The sequence below is a fragment of the Aphelocoma coerulescens genome, chromosome 5 (genome assembly GCF_041296385.1).
Source record: "Aphelocoma coerulescens isolate FSJ_1873_10779 chromosome 5, UR_Acoe_1.0, whole genome shotgun sequence".
Lineage (NCBI taxonomy): Eukaryota > Metazoa > Chordata > Aves > Passeriformes > Corvidae > Aphelocoma > Aphelocoma coerulescens.
In genome coordinates this window covers 44,660,147-44,681,507 of record NC_091019.1, presented here as the reverse complement: position 1 = coordinate 44,681,507, position 21,361 = coordinate 44,660,147, and the positions used below count along the sequence as shown (strand labels likewise).

Here is a 21,361-nt window from a genome sequence, read left to right as displayed (position 1 = left end):
CACATAGGGATACTAAAACACTGGAGAAGTCAATTTCAGGGCTTACTTTACATGAAGACAAGCTTTAATGTGGTTTGAAATTTGAAACAATAGGTAAGCCAGGACCACCTATAATCCCTTCATAGAGAAACTTAAGTGTTTGAAGTTTTTTCATGTCTATAGTAATATTAGTACTCCAATGATTCCCATGTCTTTTGAGTATTGTCCTTTTTGCCCTTGGTTTCAGAAGAGCAACACAAATATATGAACAACGGTCATTGGCACACTAGGGAAGAGATGCACAATTATGACCACCCATATAAATCCCAGGCTTGTGTTTATAACATTGGATAAGTGAGGAATCAATCCTTTTTGTACAGTTCATGCCCTTTACCTCTCTCCCAAACAGAAAAGCTCTCTACCTGTCCTTAAACAGACGTGTAGCTAGCATGTAGTTCATTGATGTCTTGTGCTCTAGAAAAGATCTAGGGGGAAAAAAAAAACCAAAAAAAACCAAACAGGATTATCAAAACAGAGCTCAACACAATGAAAGGTAGCATAATACAGAAATAAATGATCTCTAAAAGACCATCCCAGAAGTGGATTCAGACAACATGCTGTACCACAACAGAAAAGATGAAAGAAGGAGAGCTATCATTTCTCAGCTGAAGCTCCTGGTGATGCAAGAGGTGGAGAAAACATTACAGACTGGAAAAATAAACTGAGGAAAGTGTAATATAGTATCACTTTCAGAATAAGTGAGTCCTATATGGTGTTTACGGCCTAATGACAAGGTTACACAGTATGCAGCTTGAGGACATAAAAGTAGTTAGCAAAAATCTGAAAGGAAGACACTTTTATTCTAACAGAAAAGCAATACCAGAAATAATGTCCAACAGCTTTCCACAGGGTGCAGCTATGCAAAGCAGCAGCTGATAAAAACAAGGGATCAGAAAAAAGAATTTTCAACACTAAAATAAACTCTGCCAGAACTTTCAATACATCTTTTTGAATGCCAGGATGGCTGATCTACAGATACCTAACACAGAATATCCCTCAACACAGAGCATCAGTGCCATCCTATCTGATTTTTATTCTCACCCATAAAGGTCCCATGTTAGTGGGGTGGGGAATATCCGGACAAAGCCTCCTCTCCGTTCATTTTCCTCTTTCACTCGCCGAAGAACTTTGATCTGATTAAAAGATTAAAAAAAAAAAAAAAAAAAAAAAGAAAATAGCCAGCAAAATAGATAACAATGAAAAATGAACCTTACAAAAATATCTGAGTTTCAGAAAACAAGACTATTCAATCCTGCAAATGGACTGGGTACATATGCTATCCTTAAGGAATTTTGTCTTGCATTTAAATTCTGAAGGAGACTATCACCGCTTCAAGCACATGCCTGCCTGGCATGATTGAGGGCAAGGGCAATACCAGCAGTAAAACTCAAATTCTGTTTCAAAAATCATACTTCTTCTGTCACATTTTTCATATACATGCACTTGCTCTTTGTTGAGCAAATAAACCCCACATACTGCATGAAAGCCAAGGTAAATTAAAGCTATTTAATAGCCTACTTACCTCCTCCATGGTGAGGCCTAGCACAGAGCTGCTATGCCTTCCTGCTGCTTTTTCCCTGCCTAAGGGCATCGAGCTTTTAACTTCAGCATCACTGGCAGACAGAGGACGGGGACGCTGTAGAGAAGGTGTGAATCCAGATTTTTTTTTGTTTTCCCCTCTCAATTTTCATATTAAAAAAAGTTACATTCAAAGTCCAGGACCACATTCCCAGCAGGATCTACACTCCAGAGCACTACAGCCAGAATTCACAATTCCACACTCCAGATGTTTAAGAGTCCACACCCCAGACTGGACTAAGTGTGAGTATTCAGATTCTTAGATTTTAGCACAGCAGGCACAATTCAGGGACCAGTGCCAGTATTTACTCCCCTGGCCCCATCCAGAAAAACAGGAGACATACCAAAAGCAGCAAAGTCAGGATGTCATACAGAAAAGTCCTCACCCAAGCGGCACTAGAGTCAGCATTCACAGGACCCAAATACACTTGGATTCACACATCAATGGTACCAGAACCATGATTCTGTGTTCTAGCTGTGTTGCTACACTAGAACAACAGAACTCTAATTCCCTGGCAAGATAAATGTTGCAGGGAAAAGTTCACCACCTATTATTCTTTTGTTACTATACTGCTAGATGTCAGCTTGCTACCTCTCGCACTTAACAGACACATCCTGCAGATGTACACAGATACATCATGCAAATTTGCATAAATATGCAATTTTTTAAAAATAAGACAAGCAAAAATTTGCAGACAGTGTCACTAAGCTTATTTGTAACCTAATGGACAGTCCTGGCCAATTCTAACAAAAGGACAGGAATTCAAAATGCCGTCAAATCATCAGGATTATAAAATTTTTAAATCCAAGCAAGACAGAAATCTTTGAACTTGTTCTCAAGTACATTTAAGCTGGTCTTAGGCTCAGTTTAGATAAACTACCTCTGTAAAAACAGCACTAAAAGAGTCTACTGAGAAGGTCTCAAGCATTTCTACTAAATTCAAAGTTTCTTTTAGCTCTATACTGAGCAAAGAATGCACAGAGAGCCTTAATCTAGAAAGAAGAGAAAAACATGACAGAAACCTTAAGGTGGAAAAGTCCAGGGGAATATCCCGTACTGCTCAGATACAAAAAAAATCCATGGCAAGATCAGGATGCATCTTTATTTGAAAAGACTATTGGAATTGAATTCCATTCTCTCCGTTTCATTAGAAATGGCAAGTGGCTATTCAGAATCTGTAGATGAAGCAACAGCAAAAGCAACAGGCATTGCACTAGAATAGGTTATACTGCAGTGACTGGCACAGAAAAATCCAAAGATAAAACAGACATAGCAGGCACCAGCTGAAACATTTTGTTAAGCCTAACTAAAACTGATTGAAAAGAGAAGAGAAAATGAGACAATCTGGATGAGAAGGCAGGAGACACAAAGATTTGCAGAAGAAATAAAAATGCCAGCAATGAAACAGGTTTGCTTGATGCTGTAGATGGCATTAAGTTGAAAGGCTTTTAGTCTTTCTTTCTAAGCTTTCTTCTATTTCAAATTCACAGCTCAAAAACTTTGCTTAACAGCTTTCTCTAAAATCTCCTGATCGGCAACCTTCTCTTAAAAACCATTTCCTGGCACTACCATAACAATCCATCATCATGTGAGAATTGCTGCTCAAAGAGAATATTACAGGAAATTCTTCATCCTATTAAATGATCTGCTTTACTAAGGAAACACTTCAATGAAATCATCTCCATTGTCTCAATACAACAGAGATGATTTTACTGATTACAAGCAAAAAACATATGTCTACGTATTGGCAGCTCTGACTCCTCCCTGTGAACAAAACTACATTGCTGTCAAAATGCTAGAGAAAACTCTCTCTTTGCTGGACTTCCTGCACAAACAGTTTTTTCCACTTTTCACTACAGAACACCCTCTGGCTGTAGCACAGAAATGTCTTCAACTTCACAAAGATCTTGTTTCCTCTTTGACCCAGCTTATCTATAAAAGTATGGATAAATCCAACCACTCTGGTATATCTCCAAATTCTGCAAGTATCCCTGGTTCCCAAATAATTATCCTAATTTAATAAGCACTGACAGCAGTTGGCACAAAGATCCTTCCTATTCTCTACAAAACCTCATTTTTCAGTAAGGCTCTTTCCTTTAAGCCTCCGCTGAACTTACACAGAATGACACATGCAGCAGTGAATAGACTGAATTAGGCTCTCAAGATGATTCCATCTGTCCTACCTTCCCTTCCTGATAGGAAACCTCATTAAAAAAAAAAAATCCCATTACATTTGTGCAGGAAGCCCAGCAGCAAAATAATGCCTAACATGTCCCCACACGGCCAGGTGCTCAGAATTGTAAACTGATATTGATTTGTCTATATGGCCTGCAAGAAGAGTGACAAATATAACATTTAGAAAGGTAGATCAATCTCGCTTAGGCTAACAATAGTCCCATATTTTTCCATTAACTTTAATAAATCCTTCTTTTCTCTGCATCTATTTTCATATTTTCAGTTCACTCTCAAATTTTTGTGGTGTCCTTCAGAGGACTGTCTGACAGAAAATTATTACTTCTTTTGTACAGCCACCTGAATTTTGCCTGCATAGATTCTCCTGTGCCTACCTTATCATCCAGACTTGTAGTCTTAAAAACTTTGAAAGATTTGATCCAGCTAACCTTGATTCTCAACACACTTCACCTACTTTTTTTTTTAAGCTGCTAGAAGTGATGTAGATATTTTTTCAACATTTGCTTTTGCCACATGGAAACATATGCTGTGCCATCTCCTGTTTTCATGGTGACTTCCCCCTCACCCCCCCCCAGCCCTTGCCCCAGGCTACTCTAACTGTAAAATATATTTGGGGACTATTATGCCAAAAGCATTGTGCACAGTAACATTTGAAACTGTGGCCCTTATACAGGTGATGGGAGCTGAAGGGTACTTACCAATCTGCTGTTTGCTGTTTGTGACTGTGCAGACACCGGACGCTGCAAGAGACACACAAAGAGAATAAAAATCTTGTGTTCTCCAAGACACTATGATCCCTGCCTGAGTTGTTGAGGACTGGTAAGTACCCTAAACAAAACAGTATAAGCAAAGGGTGGTGAGGCACTGGAAAAAGTTGGTTAGAGAAGTTGTGGATGCCCCAGCCCTAGAACTGTTCAAAGACAGCTGGATGTCCCCGTCCATCGCAGTGGGGTAGGAGCCTGATCATCTTTAAGGTCCCTTCCAATCCAAACTATTCTATGATTCTGTGATAACTGAAGTCCAGAGACAAAGCTAACCACCTGTTTCATCTCAGTTCAGATCCTCCTCATATCCTGCACAAATGTACCCTGTCCCAATTCCAAACACAGCACTCATTTTAACCTCAGATGTGCTCAACTGTGCAAAATGCATCAGGACATATGGTTTTCAAAAGCACACTGAACTCAACTGTAATGACCAAAATTCGTATTTTTGTAAGATAAGAGCCACCCATATAAAAATATTTAATAGCTATGCATCAAGGAGAAACAGGTGCTGTCAAGTAAAATTGTTCACAGAACAGAGGGGGGAGGAAAAAGTAAAAATCCCAAAATTTTGCAAGTAATTTAATTTAAATATCTCAACAATATTCCAGTTCTTGTGGAGAAACAAGATACAATTTAACATTTTAAAACAGGTGTAAAAACATCAGAATGTGAAGAAGTACCCTGTTGTGGCCATCTGTTTACCCATTTCTTTTTCCTATCCCACATTGTTCCCCGCCCCCATTCCTTGCCCTAGCCCTGGCCACTCCCTTGGGCTCTCCCTATCGGTTCCTGTACCCCAACTCCGCCCATGTACCGCCCCTGAGCCCCTGACAAAACCCCCTGTGCCCGGATCATGAGGTCTCTCTGCCTCTGAGGGTCACCAGGACAAGATGTGATTAAAAGTCTTCTTAAACCCTCATGGGAGACCTTTCTCTGCCTCCTTTGCCATCACTGCTTGTAGCGCTGACAGCTGCCGGAGCAAAACTGCGGAGCCGTCCCAAATGGACTACGGGAGGGCGATAATGGTCACACTGCCCTAAGCAGCTCCGCTGAGCTCTCAGGGAAAGCTGCAGCTTGCTAAGCTAAATCTAGCACTACAACACCCTGTATTACTTATCTGGTATCAGGCCTACAAGCAAAACCAGTTTAAGGACAGGGGCAGGTTCAAAGGAAAACAATCATCATCGGAGCTTAGATTTTTCTTGCTTTCAGTGGTATTCAGGCTGTCTTCCTCCTCTCCAACACCCAAGAGGCGCAAATGGTGTAAGAAAGGATTTTCAGGAGAAGTATCTATAATTTTTAGCTGTACTATTGACAAGTTCTTCTCCACAGCTGGTCCATTCAAAACAGATCAAGGTCCCTTCATTGCTTATGATTAATTGAAAGAGCTCCAACCCAAATCAATAAAAAGTTACAAAGGAAGCAGCTAATTGTCCATTTCCCTAGAGGGAGAAACGCTCAAAGAGTCAAACCAAAGAAATTGCACCCAAAATTTGCAGTCCAGTCTGGTGAAAATCAGAAAAGAGAGTAACCATCTCAAGACAGTTATTCAAGAGAACTCTCAAGAGCACTGATACCAATAGCTCTTTTCCGAGCAGCAACTTTTACAATAATTAACGACAGCCTATGTGAATGATCAAAACTTAAGACATTATGAAGAAGGTAGGAAAAAACAAAAGAGATATACATATACCCTTTGCAACAGAGAATTGGAACATGTATCAAAGATCCAAAAATCTGAGATAAAATGTATTCAGCAAAGAACAAAGCATTCTGGGACCATGGAAAAGATCTAAACACCTGTTTAGCCATGGGATTTCCACTTAGGTACTTAAGAAAAACATGTTGTAAAACTTTGTCACTTGGTTACAAACATGTTCCTGTTAAACACAGGTTAGGGGGATCACCGTAATCCCATCTCATAACCGATGCTCTGTCATACGAATCTTTGCACTTTTCAACTGGCCAGCCTTACATCTCTTTGTGCGTATTTTTTAAGCAAAATAAAGTTTAAAGCCTCCTTCAAATTCAGTGCTTTACAACACCATAATTTTCTGAGACTGTCTTGTATAATTTTTTTCAGATAAAACGTGTCAAATCATCAGGATCTGATCATATCACTCTAAGAAAGAAGGGTACTTTTTTTGGAATGGTTCCTAATTTATCTGGTGTACCTTTTGTCTACTACAAAGAGCACCTATACAGTCAGAGGGATCTGTATTTAAAGCACTATCTATTATATTTGTCTTAGAAGTTTCAGACTCAGACATGCATCCTAAAGATATTCAAATCCCATCCTACCAGCTATTCTTCACCTCTCTCATGGTGACTAAAGACTCTGAGTTTTACAAGAGACAAAATATTGCAATTTCTGTGAGTCTTCCCTGTACCAAAATGGATAGTGTCTTGGTACACTGTCACTGAATAAAAATGACTTGTCATTTCCTAACTGAACTTGAGCTACACAGCCATGTTGCATGTCCATCACAGCACCATCAGCTGCATAGCTATCAGAGAACACCGTTCACCTATTCGCCTAAGGAGAAATGTGTTGAAAGTCCAAGTGACATAACAGATCTCCCTGCCTTTTGTGAACGCTCCATTTCCACAGATATTTATGGAATCCATTTCATAGACAAAAGAGATAGAGAACAACTGCCCTTCAGCATTACAGTGCTGAGAAAGCACTACCTCAACAGAAAAGGCAATGGGTAGTCACAGCAAGCCACATGAGGCCTCAGTCCAATGATCCATGGGAAAGTGAGATTCCAAAAGAGAATGGGAAAGAAGCCTTAAACTTCAAATGCAAGAAGCTTGTCACCTAGAAGTAGGTCTTGGAGACGTTCATAAAGCTCTAGGGTTCTGGAAGCTTATCGTCCACAACAAAATCAAAGTGGCTGAACAGCACATAACTCAGATGTATCCCCTGAGTCTCTGAGAGCCATAGAATGGTTTGGGTTGGAAAATCCTTAAAGGTCATCTAGATCCAACTCCCCTGCCAGGGGCAGGGAACCTTCCACTAAACCAGGGTGCTCAAAGCTCCATCCAGCCTGGTCTTGAACACCTCCTTGAATACAGAGTCCACAAACTCTTTGGGCAACACGTTTCAGCACCTCATCACCCACACAGTTAAAAATTTCGTCTTTCATATTTATGCTAGAAATCCAGATAATCTCGCTCACTGCCTCTCTCACCTGTGAGTCAAATTCAGTGAGAATGACTTCCTGCTATGCTCTTCAGCCAGGCCTTGTAAAAGTCACTTACCTGCAGCTTCTGGTATGGATTTCTTCGGACAGTTTCAGATGAATGATAAATGGCCCGGTTTGACCGCTGGCCTGGATCCTGGCATACGAAGCCTATGGGCACCAAGAGCCACAAGAGAACTTTAAGACAGACAAACACTGAAATAATAATGTAGCATTCCTCTTCACAATCTTAGTTTATACATTACCTTCTTGTCCCTGCCCAAGGACCAATAAGGATGCTTTTTTTTTTATATATTGCTTTGTTTAATCCTAAACTAAATGTAATTCTAAAACGTAATCCTAAAATGTAATTGCATCACATTTTTTGAATAACAACTGTACCTTGCTTCAAGACCATAAATAAATGGGTTACTGAATGGCAGCACAGAGATAGACTTGGTTTCTTAAACAGCTGAGCAGGGTACCTGATGACAATTCTACTTCTTTCTTGGGGCAAACTGCATCAAGCAACTGAACTGAGATGCAAGGGATACTGTGCACAAGACAGTACTCCAGTTCTAGTAACCCAACCAAAACCCACACATTCAAGATAAAAAATGCATGGATACTAACTCTGAAAGCTAAATAGAGAGTAGTCTCTTCAAATACCAAATTAGGGACTCTTAAAACCACCTAAGCATCACAAACAGACAGATAATTCTGAAGTCTCCATATAGCACTTCTCAGTGCTAAACACAGTTGCTTACTCCTTAACTGGAGTTCACCTCTATTATACTCATCTAATAACATGGAGCTCATAAACCTACCTTCTACTGGTTATAATGAGGGAAAGACTGAAGGATTTTTTTTTTCACTCACCTACAAGAGTGAACATATCTGAGAGCATGCTAGCTTTGATCTTCAGGTCCAAAGGAGCATCACTGTCCCCACATGCAACAGAGGATAATAGGAATTATTTGTCTGGCATTAAATGAGAGGAATGCATCAGTATTCAGTATATCTCCCAATATAGTTTCTTTGCCTTCTTAACACAGGCAAAAACAACATGGGAAGAAAACTAGGTGATCTTCACATACATACGTAAAGATCAGAGGGCAACAAAATAATCTGTTTATCCTTTTTCCACAGCTTTTAGTGTCCTAATGCAGACTCATACAGCTTTGTTTAGACTCTCCTTGGGGCTAGGAATGTTTTCTTTGAATGTACATATGTTACATTTCATGAAGTAGATAAAAGTTGCTGTTGCAGAATTCTTAAAAACCACACTTAACTATGCCTCTTCCACATAAAATCACAGCTGAGAGATCTACAAAAATAAATCCTAAATTTCCATTAGAGCATGAGGGTCAGCATAAGGGCCAAGTCAACACTCACTCTTTAGAATTTATCTAATGAGAGTTCTAGACCAAACATTTGAGCCCAAGCACTCATCTACGTACTCAATTAAAGCATAATTGATTGAACTCTGCTTGGACTCCAAAATCTTAAAGCTTCTATCAGCCAAGAAGGTTGAAACCCAACACAATAGTCTGACAGAGCTCCAAAATTTATCTATGATGGGAGATTATGAAGTGTTAACAATAACAATGGAAGAGAAAAAATGAAAAAGAAAATGGAATCCCAACCAGGCTCTTTCAAAACCTATTGCTGCAATAAGTTTGCTAATGTAAAGGAAAAAAGCAAAGGAGTATCCTCTCTGCAAATCAGCAGTGGAACAAAATCTGCAGGAATCATGAAATCATGCCTTCCTAGGATCACAAGTTTCAAAGACAACCATCTCCAGCAACAATCCCTGCCTCATATTAAGTTGGGAATCACTTACCAGGCCAGTGATGGGGACAGGTTCACTTCCAACAGCCAGGGTTTCAGAGTGTCATCAATAAGGACATCAAAACCATAGAGCTCTGAAAACACAGCAGACACTGTAAGTTCACCTTACTGCATCTTTAAGCATTCAGGTAAGGTCCAACATTAGTCTCTATCAGGTCCTTTCTATCTAAATTATATATGTTAAATCCAGTAAACTCTCTAGGGATGAACAAATGATAACACTCCTCAAGTGGCAATTTTCACTTCCTCAGAATCAAAATTAAATATATTCTGTCTGTGGGGGAAAGAGGGGAAAAAAAAAATTAGTCTTAGGAAAGTATTATACAGAAAAACAAAAAACTCTTTACTGCCCACCAACTGTAGTTCACGCAGAACTCTACTACTTCCTTTCGCATAGAATTAACACAAGCACAGCAGGTTCCATCTACTTCTTCCACTGGATCCTAGAAACAACAGAACTTCACTCTCTTTTTCACTTTTTAATCCCTTTATTCATTGTTCCAGTCAGCTAGAGAAAATCTTGCTTCTTTCAAGCATCAGTTTCTTTTCAATTATTCCTGTATGTTTTCTGCAATATCCCCATGGGGTTACAAGAGATTTCTCTTCATCTACATAGACAACCTCCCGTAACTCTTCAGCTTATTGACAACTTGCCACTTTGCAGCAAACCACAACAGAAATATTTTTTCCTTAGTTTCTAAAACATTCATAACATATTACATCTGCTAGATGTGTTCTGCTCTGCACAGGTCAGATTGAAGCCAGCTTCCCATTCCAAGACTGATTTTACTATTTCACTCTATACTCACGTTCTCTCTAGTTCGGAAAGAGTTGCAAGAAGGATGCTACACAAAGATGAGTGTAAATCAGAAGTTGGCATTAATGCAATTCCCTCTTCCAGCATTAAGAAATGCGCTTAATAATCATCAGGGCAACTTAAGCAATGTTTTTTTTCAAAACACCCCAAAACAGGGTGTTGGCATAGAGGGATTTTCATGGAATTAACCAGTTCCCTAGTGCATGGAGTAAAAGCAGGAGAACTTCTTTGCCATGTTTCTTTCCTTGAATTCTGGCCTTGGCCTTTTGTTGCCTGCCTGACGTTGATGCTGGCTCTGGGGAGCTGGACCGCTTGACAAGATCTTCCTATGCAGACAGCTGTGCAAAAGCTCATGTAGTTTATAATGGAAAGTTAATGAGCTGGGGGGGGTGGGGGGGGAAGGTTGGAAGGGGGGAAATGGCAGCAGAGTGAGCATTGCCTGCTCACTTTTCAGGAGTCTGTAGCCAGACATTAAGTGGGAAGCAAAACAGCAGAGAGTTAAAGAGTTGGTTCACTCCAAAGAAATGAGCCTGAACCTACATTTGGCTCTCTTGCTCCCCAGACAGGAATAGCTGCAGTAGAGGGAAAAGGACAAGGTGGGGATTTTAAGTGTAAATATTAGCAAAGAATTTTGAACAGGAGAAACTTCTGATGACTTTAATACATTATTTCAAAATACAATCTCAGGTTTGCTGAAGACCCATGACTATTAACAGCACAGAAAACTCCAGTGGGTCAGCAGCTCCTGCCCAAGGCAGAGAAGCAATGAGTGGGCCTGCAGCAGCTGCTGGTCTGCAACCTCCCAGCCCCAGTCAGGAAGCAGTGCATTTTGTTTTGACTAGCTCCTGCTTCTTTTGCTGCTGGCCATTCCCTCCCCTGGCCCCTCAGAGGACCTTTGCTAGTATTTTGGCTCCTCTGACTTTGTCCTCCTCTCCCACACAATTCTCTTGCAAATCACTTGCTCTTTAAAGCTCCATCTTTCCCACCCAGTTACTCATTCTGTCCTCTTTTACAAATGCACATGGGAAACCTCTTGACCTCAGCTAGCTCTAACCATGCTGTTGGAGTGTCACATTCCTTTCCCTTGTGTCTGCCTTATTTATTAGGACAGTAAGTTCTTCAGGGTATCCCTGTTGACTCAATTCCATTGTTAAACACAAAATCTAATGACACTTGCAATGACTTAGGGTCTCCTAGGAAGTCTCCACTGTTGCTCCATAATGCCCCAAGTTTTACATATTCTGAGTTGTATCTACAAGCCCTAGATAGATGTCTCTGCTACCTCGGGGCATCAGGAGCTATGTAATATCTATGTTCTGGCAACTGAACCAAACTTCACAGATTCTATGTAGGGCTTAGCACAAAGATAACAGTCAGAAGTTTACCTAGAAATATCTTGCTGGCCCTCTTCAATATTTGGGAAATGTACTTCCTAGATTAAACACAATAGTCATAGTACCCTTTCCACTGTGAAACTCCAATACCACTTGTTAAAATAAATACATAGGCAGGACAAAGATGTGGAATCACACACGCATAAGGTTATCAAAAGTATATCCTCTGCAATTACCAACTTCAGCAAGACTGCCATTTCCTTCTGCAGAGAGTAAAGAAAACAAAGACTGAAAAACATGCCTCACACTGTGGCAACGGTAGGTTCATGACAAGCCATCTAGTGCCACTATTGTATCCTCCTCCACTGCCCTCCTGGAGGCAGTTGTAGACTGCCCCTCAGCCATCTCCAGGATCAACAAGCCAAGCGACCTCAGCTGCCCCTCATCACTCTTGCCCTCAAGACTTTTCACCATCTTGGTTGTCCTCCTTCTACATAAACCACTGCTTCCTTTGGTGAAGAAAAGATTACAGCTGAGCATAGCTCATCATTTATACCAAAATCAGACTCAGAATAATCCTTCAACTCTGAAGTCAGAAAAGCTGATAAGGCCATCTTCAAAGCTAACATCAAAGAATGGGAGTTTTGCTGCAAATTGGGCTGCCTTTGTAATCCTAATCTTACTGAGTAAGTCATCACCCACAAGGTATAAACATGTTCAACCCAGAGTGTGATACCAGAGAGAGTGAAGAGGTTAATATCCCAGAAACCACTTTGGGATAATCACTTAACTTCCCTTATAACACTATGCAGGGATAGACCCCCCATTACTATAGAAGCAATGACTAGAACACCTATCCTCTGAACTCATTTTACCCTTCAGACTCATCTGACAGTTTTGTTAAATTTGAAGATATAGTTAAATTACAAAATCTACCTTGCTCATCTGCTCATGATGATTTGATGATCATCAGACCATCAAAATAGCTGTCTTGAAGGCTACAGGCCTCCTGAATCTGATTGTAGCCAGAGGAGTCTATGAACAACCTTTTTCAGATCCCAATGGCATCTTTAAATACTGGCTTCAAAGCAAAGACTGATGGTAAGGCTATAAAAATAGAATGGATTAAGCTTTGCCAAAAAAAAAAAGTAATGGTAAGGGAATCCCTGTTCAGCTTTTCTGTGACGTGACATGTCATGTAAGAAACCACAAAAACAGAGGAAATATGTATGGTATATGCATGGCTGCCTTAAGTCACTACACATGGACTCCCCTCACATCAAGTAAGTGTGTACAGAAATTCCTTAAGAATTTCAAATTTTTAGTGCCCTGCAAAAGTCATAATGGAGCAGGTCAACACTGTTCAAAACTACAAAAGGCTTCCCCAAATAGGTCAACTGCCACTACACTAACTAAAAAAGTTAAATGTTCATGAAAAACAGCAAGACAGGCGGTTGAGAAATTGGTGATTAGATACAAATGAAGACTTTTTAAAGTATGTAGCTCCAGGTCAGCACCATTCAAGTCATACAATAGTTTATTGTTTTCTTTTATCTCAATATAGATGTGCTTAGAAACAAAAGGCTGACCAATTCAGCCTTAGGACACAGAAGCGGCTAACGAAGGAACTCATTGCTTTGGTGGGATCAATATGCCCATTACCCTATCCTGGCCTGCCTTCTAGAGCGCAGACAAGCTCAACAGTGTCACAGCTGGGTTTACTAGAACTGTAAATGAAACAAGAGGACTTAAACCTGTTGCTTCTTTAGGCTTACATTTCAGTGAGTGCAGAAAACGGTGCTACAGTGGCTGCTGGCAAAAATACGTGCTGCACCCAGCTGCCTTCAATTCATGCCCTACTAAACCATCCCACAGGGAGATTTTTCATTCTGCCTGAAAGCAGGTCTTACTGCCTTTTCTGGCCTACCCAGAAGTGCTTACTTCAGGAGGGAGAAAAATGCAGTCAGTAATCAGCTTGGGCATATGCAGCCCTATTGTACCTCCTGTTCCACACTGAGATGTCACATCCCTCAAATAAGTGCAAAATATAGAAAGGCTCCAGAAGTAACACTTGACTCAGCTGGCGACCAGCTTCAGGACAGTGCAGTGATTTGGAGAGTTGTAGCATGCCCTCCTCTGGAGTTATTTACTGGTTAAAACCATTTTTACTAGGAGTTTAATTTTACACAAGGAATTATTAGCTAATCACAAAGAACAAAATAGAGGTTTGGGATCACTTTGTTAATAACAGTGCATGAACAAGGCCACAAAATCATGTAGTACTTGTAGTGTTTTCTGTGATGCACTTCAAAGCAACAAAACTGAGCATCCCAAGTCCTTTGAAAACTGATTATTGCTAGAATGCAGCAAATAGCTCACATTACATGGCCAAAATTGGACTCACTACACTCTTTACACAAACTGTCACCAGCACTGCATTTTGACATTAGAAAATGAACCATCCTAACCTACCCCTCTCATTTTCTAGGCAAGCATTGGTAGCAGGAACCAGCCTGTCTCACCAGTCTTATTTTACAAAATGAAGAAGCCATGGATAAATTCTCTTCCTTTAAATCTAGGAAACAAGTATATCACATATAAAAACATTTACTTGAGAAAGAACTGAAGGACAACAGCAGTACTAAACTGTTACAGAAATAAAGTGGGCAGTGTCACCTAGACAATTAAGTATTTGTGATTTAATTTTTAGGAAGAAAATGTCAATTGTACAGGAGTACTATTCCCTAGGACAGCATTACAAACACTAGGATAAAATACAACTTAGTTATGTTTTTTAGAAGTTTTCCAAACAAGACCCATCTCTGCATCTGAATTTCAGATAAAGGTTTCTGAAGTCTGAGATTCTTTTCACATGATCAGCCCTTCTCAGGACACATACTCGGTTTCATTGTTCACAGCTCAGAATGAAAAAAAAACAAAAACAAAAAACCCAGGCTCTTGTGAGACTCTACAGGCTGCCTTGAAATCTTCATTCCCAGTTTTCTCCTTCATGCTAACAGCTATGAACTGAACCATTATGAACATTTCCAGCTGAAACTGAATATTTACAACAAGGTTAAAAGTGGTACAACCAAAAAGTGTCAGAACAAGACACACAGATGACAAATGAACCATACAGCATGATGAAAGTTCAAATCCTTGAGACAAGAACCACCACTTAATTGTGGGGGAAGGTGGCAGAAAGTACTGAGCTCTGGAAATGCCTAAGTCTCCCTAGGGAAGCAGTATGGCTCCTACTTAAGCCCTCTTTCCTGGGAAGCTCTTAATTTATGTTTACACTGAAATAAACAGAACAAAACAGTTTATTTGTGGGGGACCATCTGAGAGGGTGGTTAGTGCAGCCCTGGGGAGGCAGCAGGAAGTGGGATAACCTCAGAGCCAGGCCCAGCAGAAAGTACATAAGGAACATTAGTTTCCATATACACAGCTCAGAGGAATCTAGAAACACAACTGAGGAAGGAAAAGGGAGAAGCCAAAACAGAGGCAGCTAAAGTGGTTTTGGTGTGTCTTTTTTTTCACCTAGACCATAAAGTGCCATTTCACTGAGACTATTATCTAACTCATAAATCCCCATGTATGACCAGGTCCTTCAACTTTGAACAAAGGCATGAGAGTCAGTCAGGAGAAACTATGGTGGGAGCAGTAGCTAGTTTTGGGAGGTAACTAAACAACCTATCAGTCATGGCTCCTTGATTCCTGACTGTCTTATCACCCCCAAATATCCAAAGATGCATTTGTGCTGGAGTGTTGAAAGCTGCGGAATTGTCAATACCTAAGTGAAATGCAAGAACCACATAAATGGATTTACTTTACCTGTCACAGCTAGTTTAAATATAAGTCCCAATACCTAAACACAAGCTAGCTGAAGCCAAGCTAGGCCTTTGGTTTAAGCACTGACTGAGACTTCATCTTCGTGCATGCATCCACATGAGTGAAGGACGGCTAGGAGCAGGAGGAGGCCTCTTTAGGGAAGGCTGGGAAGCAGCCACTGGAAAGTGGGAGAAGGCACACTGTGGTACCAGCCGCTGCTTTCTGGAGCTCGTCCCAGCATGTGCTGGCAGCGAGCGCTCCAGCCCCTTGGCCAGCAGCGCATAGCTGAGCGCGCAGCTCCTGCCAGCAGCGGGCTCGGACGCCCCCACGCGGCACAGACCATCCGCCGCCACCGGCATTCCAGGCACTGCCACACACGTTTTCTCCCCATCCTCGCACACACGCAGGAAAATGCAAAATTAAATTGCGCTAGATGGTTCAAGAGAAAATAGCAAATGCTCTAAAAATGTGTTTAATCACCCACAGCCGTTCTTTGCAAGGGCACCAGTAAATCACCAACTTTCCAGCACTTCCCCAAGTTCCCCTTCGAGTCCCTCTCATAATTACATTTTCATTTTCTAGCACAAGATTATGATCAATGGCACTGACACAGGGTGAACTAAGATTCACTGGCCCCTGCCCTCATCGAGGTTTATGCTGACGAAAATAAACAAAACAAAACAACCAAAATAGGATCCAGCTTCCTTGCAAACAGGGAATGCATATTTCTTCCCTGCAATGGGGAATGCATATTTCTCTCTAACATGACAAAACTGGAGGTTCCAAACAGTATTCAAGAGGCAATCAACAAAGACATCCCCAGTGCCTTACCAAAACAGCTGCCACGATGTGAAAGAAAACTTTTACAAGCTGAAGCAATGGACAGCTCAGCAGAAACTAGTGTCTTGATAATCAGGTCCTCCACGTTGGCCATCAGCGCTGCAGGGGAAGGGAGGCAGGGGATGAAAAAGGAAGAAAGTAGATTGTGAAGTAACACACAATATCCAGAAAGGCATGAGAATATGCATATGGAGACACACCTTTGTGAATCAAAGCACATGAGACCCTAGGGATGACAAAGCAATGATGCTTGGAAATCCATGCAAGCCTAAGTATATAGAGACATGCATAGTATCCTAGTGCAAAAATACTCACAAATGAGAATGTGAGAATGATAAATGTGAGTGTATGTACAGTGCAGGTAAGCAGAAACATATGGCAAACACATCAGCACAAGTCAGCTGGAGTCTGACCGCTGCCCACTCAGAGTATTAGGAAGGATTAAACAAGAGTTAAACAAGAGTGGGTTAGTGAGATAAGCCCTCAAACTTACAGAGAATAAGCCATAGCCACTGAGAGATAAAAATTTTTCTTGTGAACTTTTATGAGATAAGTGTTTTGTGTGACACTGCACCTTCCTCTAAAGCAGCTGTTCCCATACCAAATTTCATAAATCTTTTCAAAATTATATGACTGGTGACAGCTCCCAGTCCTGCTGACCTATAGATAACCCACAGTAAGAAAGCACTCTCCAGCTCCAGCATGAGCCTGCAAACAGAGCTCAGGAACAGGAGTCTAAGCAGACAGAGGAAGCAAAAGGCAAGAAAAGATGCACATTAGACGTAGACCTGGATTCTACACTGGACTTGGGATGAGTCATGCGGTAGAAAGAACACCACACTGGTTTTGTTTTCAAGGACAGGCAATAGAGAAGTGAGAGGAGGGAGAAATGAACAAATACTGGAGTCATAGGCTCAAAAGTTAGTAAGGATGAAAGGACAGCCTTCCCCACCCCTCAAAGGGAGCACAAGCAAATCCACACAGACATTTGGCAATCCCTGCTTCAAAGAATATCTTCTACAAACCACTTGACTAGAGAGTTTACTTTAGGTCTACAATTACTACTTCTCATGCTCAGATGACATGCAGAGACCTGAACAATTACAGAAAGAGCATGCAAGCAAATTCAGATGTGAACTTCTGTACCAGAAAACAACTAAGTGAAACCAACACAGCATGGAAACATCCCAGCACACATAAACAACCCGGAGCACAAAAACCCTGCCAGCCCAGACAAGGCCAGCACTTTTCAGCCAGCATTCTGCCTCCCTATGACCAGAACCAGATGCATCAGAGAAAGGTGCAAGAAGTCTTATAATGGATAGTTAAGAAAATCTGCTTGCATTGCTCAGTAGTTTACTTAATTATTAAGAGTGTATATTTTATACTTGAGGTTGGGGTGAGGTGTGGAGATGTATCAATATTAATAACTACGCATTCACAGCTTGCTGAACACACATGGTGCAAGGGATTGGACAGCCATGCACGCATATGATGGAAAAAAAGTCTACTTCCATCTGAAAGCCAGATTCAAACCCCTTTCTCCAACATTCAAGTGTTCCTCGGCAACATTTGCAATATGGGCCATAGCTGCTATCAGTAGTTTTACTGATGCCTCAGTATCACAGGTAATTTATCCCTTAAAGGATATACCCGGATTCTGCTCTGCAGATGCAGTTACTCCCAGCAGACCTGGCAAAGGTGTGGAAGAGGGAGCTATTTTATGTGAAACACAGACTAAATGAAAACACTCAGCAAAAACCTGAGCCATGGAAAGATGACACCACATCCAAGAGTCATTCAAACTGGAACAGTTGTCCAGAAGTTGGTCACTCATCAGACTGAACAGGCCATGGGAGCAGTAGAGGGAGGGAAGCTTTTAGAAGGAATGGAATGACCTTAAGAAACGGGAAATGTAGGTAAAATATTAAGAAACACACCCTGAGAAAGTCTCAGAATACTAGTTGCAAGAAGGAAGGGGTTAGGCCTTGTCTCTGGGGATAGGGAATAAATGCACAGCTCTAGTGAGTAAGGAACAGTGCTTCCCTCCACCCTGCTCTAGTGCTAAATGGGATTCGCTGGGGCTCTTCCTTGACTTCTTAGAATTCACACTAGTGAGATGATCAAGATCCAACAAAGACATAAAATAACAACATTTCTACTGACCTGCAGTGTCTCTCCCCTCTTGTTTTAAGTACCTCAGCATTGCACTCATGCTCCACTTGTTTCCATAATCCTCTACTTCGGGATCATCACAGCTAAAAATAATGAAAGAAGGAGATTAACACCACTGGCCTGCCTCTATGGGTCAGCATTAGACCAACTTAGGTAAACTAACCCAACCCCTAGAGAGTAAGTTCCATTTTCCAGCCAAGTACCTGACATAATCTCCACTCTTCTTGTTGACACTGTAGTTGGTCAGATGCATGAACTGGTTTTTAATGTTCTTGGATGCCTGGTCATACCTCACTGTTGCAAATCTGCAAAGAGGAATAAAAATTCACAGTGTTTCTTGAACAAGTGGCATTCTTGCTAGATACAGCAAACATGTCACTACAAACCACAGACTACCACACAGACCACTCAACAGCAACAGCTAGGGAGAGAATGCATGTATGAAACTTCATCAAATGCAATCTTTCCTTACAAAAAATACAGTTTATCCTCAAAGGACATATCAAGCAAAAAATAATGTAATAGAATGTGAATATAATGTAATAGAATAGTTGCAGCTGGAAGGGACCTACAACACTAATCTAGCCCAACTGCAATCATTTTCTTATCCTACATGTAATCCTAATTCAATACATATTTTAGGCCTCAGATTTTGGAGAAAAATAAATTTTAAAAAAATTGAGGGCAGAATCCAGAGCATCTGGTTGGTAGAATGACCAATATGAGCCACTGATAATCACCATAGCTCGTAACAGCAAGCATGTTCCAGTCCAAAAAAACCCAAACAATAAGAAAAATCAACAAGAGAAAAACACCTTTACTCTGACAATCCTACTGTACCACAAGAGCTTAAGATGCCAATGTCTCAAAAGAGATAAAGGGAAGTAAGAAAGGATAACAAGAGAGAGTCAAACACGGGCTATCCAAAGAAGCCCCAGCAAGAGGAGAAGTATGTACCAAGGAGAGCAGGGTTAGCTGCACAACAAGTGGAGTAGATATGGGAGAAGCCTCAATGCAGGAAAAAGAGACAGGATTCAGGAAAAATGGAAGAGGGAGAGAAAGTTGGATCATCTGGTTATGCAATGAAATAATGTCCAGAAAAGAATGCATCTCCAATTTTTTCATTAACAGTCATCTCTCTTCATCTTTCCCCAATTATTTTCCAAAGTTCAGAAGAAGCTGAACTATACAAAGACAGCTAACAAGTTACACACACACCAAAAAATCCTTCCTTTAGAAAGAACTGCCAAAAAAACAAAGATCTTATTTCTCACTTAAAATTATGCCATTACTGCCCTCATTTGGTAGCCATTTTGAGAAATACCTGTTGCCATAAGAACTATACCAGCAAATCCATGAAGATGCTTAAATTTATCCTTAAACACACATGTGGAAGCAGGGGGGAAAACAAAGCACCCATGATATAACTAATTTTAAGTGGCAAGGTTAAAAGAGTGTAAAATATTTTGCACCGTATTTTTCTCAGCTTTAACTACATATGAAGTAAGAGCAGCTGGCAACAAAAGCATTTGGAAGTTTGGATCCCCTTTCCACATATTTCCACAGCTTAAACTGTTTGAATTTCTTTTCAGTTTAACTGTAAGTTTCCTGGATTTAGCACTTCTGTTTTGAAAACAGTGACAAAAGCCCCATCATGTATTTTGTTCTTAATTATGATTTCATCATCTCCAACTTAACAATCATTTACTGGCAGCATACTGAAAGTGTTTGTTGAATTATACATTCAGCCAGATCCTGGAAGATATGGAGCACAATCAGAGAGCCATTTCAAGTCATGGCTCCTTTGGTACTTTCAAGCAGAGGGCAGTTAGGTTCACCATGCTTTTCAGCTTATGCTTTTAATTTGTCACCCTCAAATATGAGAATAGGAACCCCTGGCAGACACAGACAATACTCTAAACAACAGTATTTCTGTACCTTCAAATGCTTGCCTTAGCTTCCTTCTACAGAGGCCATCCTTAATTATTAGGTGGTCCGAGCTCCATGCTCAGAATTTTACATTTCCTTGGGGACTCCCAATTCAGAAGATATTTCACTGTGCTCTAGAGCTCTCAGTACATAAGCTTTCTCTTTTACTAGGATGCTATCATGGACATCATGGGCAACTTCAGCAGTGCACCGAAAACCTCCAAAACATTAAATTACTCATACCTACTATCAAAAAAGTCCAAGCATTAAACAATATAATCCAATGCTTAATACATTCACCCAGAGCTGGTTTGACCAGTCTGCAAATGGAAAATCCAAGCTATTTCCAGAGCTTCTATCAATAGCCTCTGGATGTCAGAACAGTAACAGATCAGAAGTATACTGCTAGCAAATAGCCCACACTCCTTACACTTTTGTGCTTTGCACTTGCTTGAGATGGAAGAGTATTACTACCTCTGAAATACCAGTCACAATTAACTTCAGTACTCTACAATTCTACAGCTTTTCAGAATATACTTTACTGTATCTTTCTTCCACTGTAGTAACTATGCTATTCATCCACCACACTTGTTCTGTCCAGGAAGGACAAGAGACTTGCATGCTACAGAATATGTCTTGCTTCAACAGAAATTTACCTGTTATTTTAGAGAAACCAAGGTCATAGGAAAAGGCCTTACAGTAATAGTGAAAAGTAGAAAAACAATGCTTGTAAAATTTTCAGGCTGTTAACCTGAAATTAGAATAAACTCTTGAGGAATCTTATAATCTTTTAGAAGATGATTTCATTTCAGGCCAACACT

General features: G+C 40.6%; 1 protein-coding gene across 5 annotated transcripts in view; it reads right to left on the bottom strand.

The window, feature by feature from the left end:
* The window catches only part of TTLL5 (tubulin tyrosine ligase like 5), a 133,623-nt gene that overhangs the window by 92,234 nt on the left and 20,028 nt on the right, over nt 1–21,361 (bottom strand). For all 5 annotated transcript variants that reach the window (XM_069017919.1, XM_069017924.1, XM_069017920.1 and 2 more), the window contains 10 exons: nt 18,815–18,916; nt 18,603–18,694; nt 16,428–16,535; nt 9,607–9,688; nt 8,643–8,704; nt 7,843–7,934; nt 4,510–4,551; nt 1,562–1,675; nt 1,081–1,172; nt 402–464 (listed from right to left, as the gene is read on the bottom strand). In XM_069017919.1, coding sequence (XP_068874020.1) covers nt 402–464; nt 1,081–1,172; nt 1,562–1,675; nt 4,510–4,551; nt 7,843–7,934; nt 8,643–8,704; nt 9,607–9,688; nt 16,428–16,535; nt 18,603–18,694; nt 18,815–18,916 — 849 coding nt within the window. The remainder of the gene's footprint in view (nt 1–401; nt 465–1,080; nt 1,173–1,561; nt 1,676–4,509; nt 4,552–7,842; nt 7,935–8,642; nt 8,705–9,606; nt 9,689–16,427; nt 16,536–18,602; nt 18,695–18,814; nt 18,917–21,361) is intronic.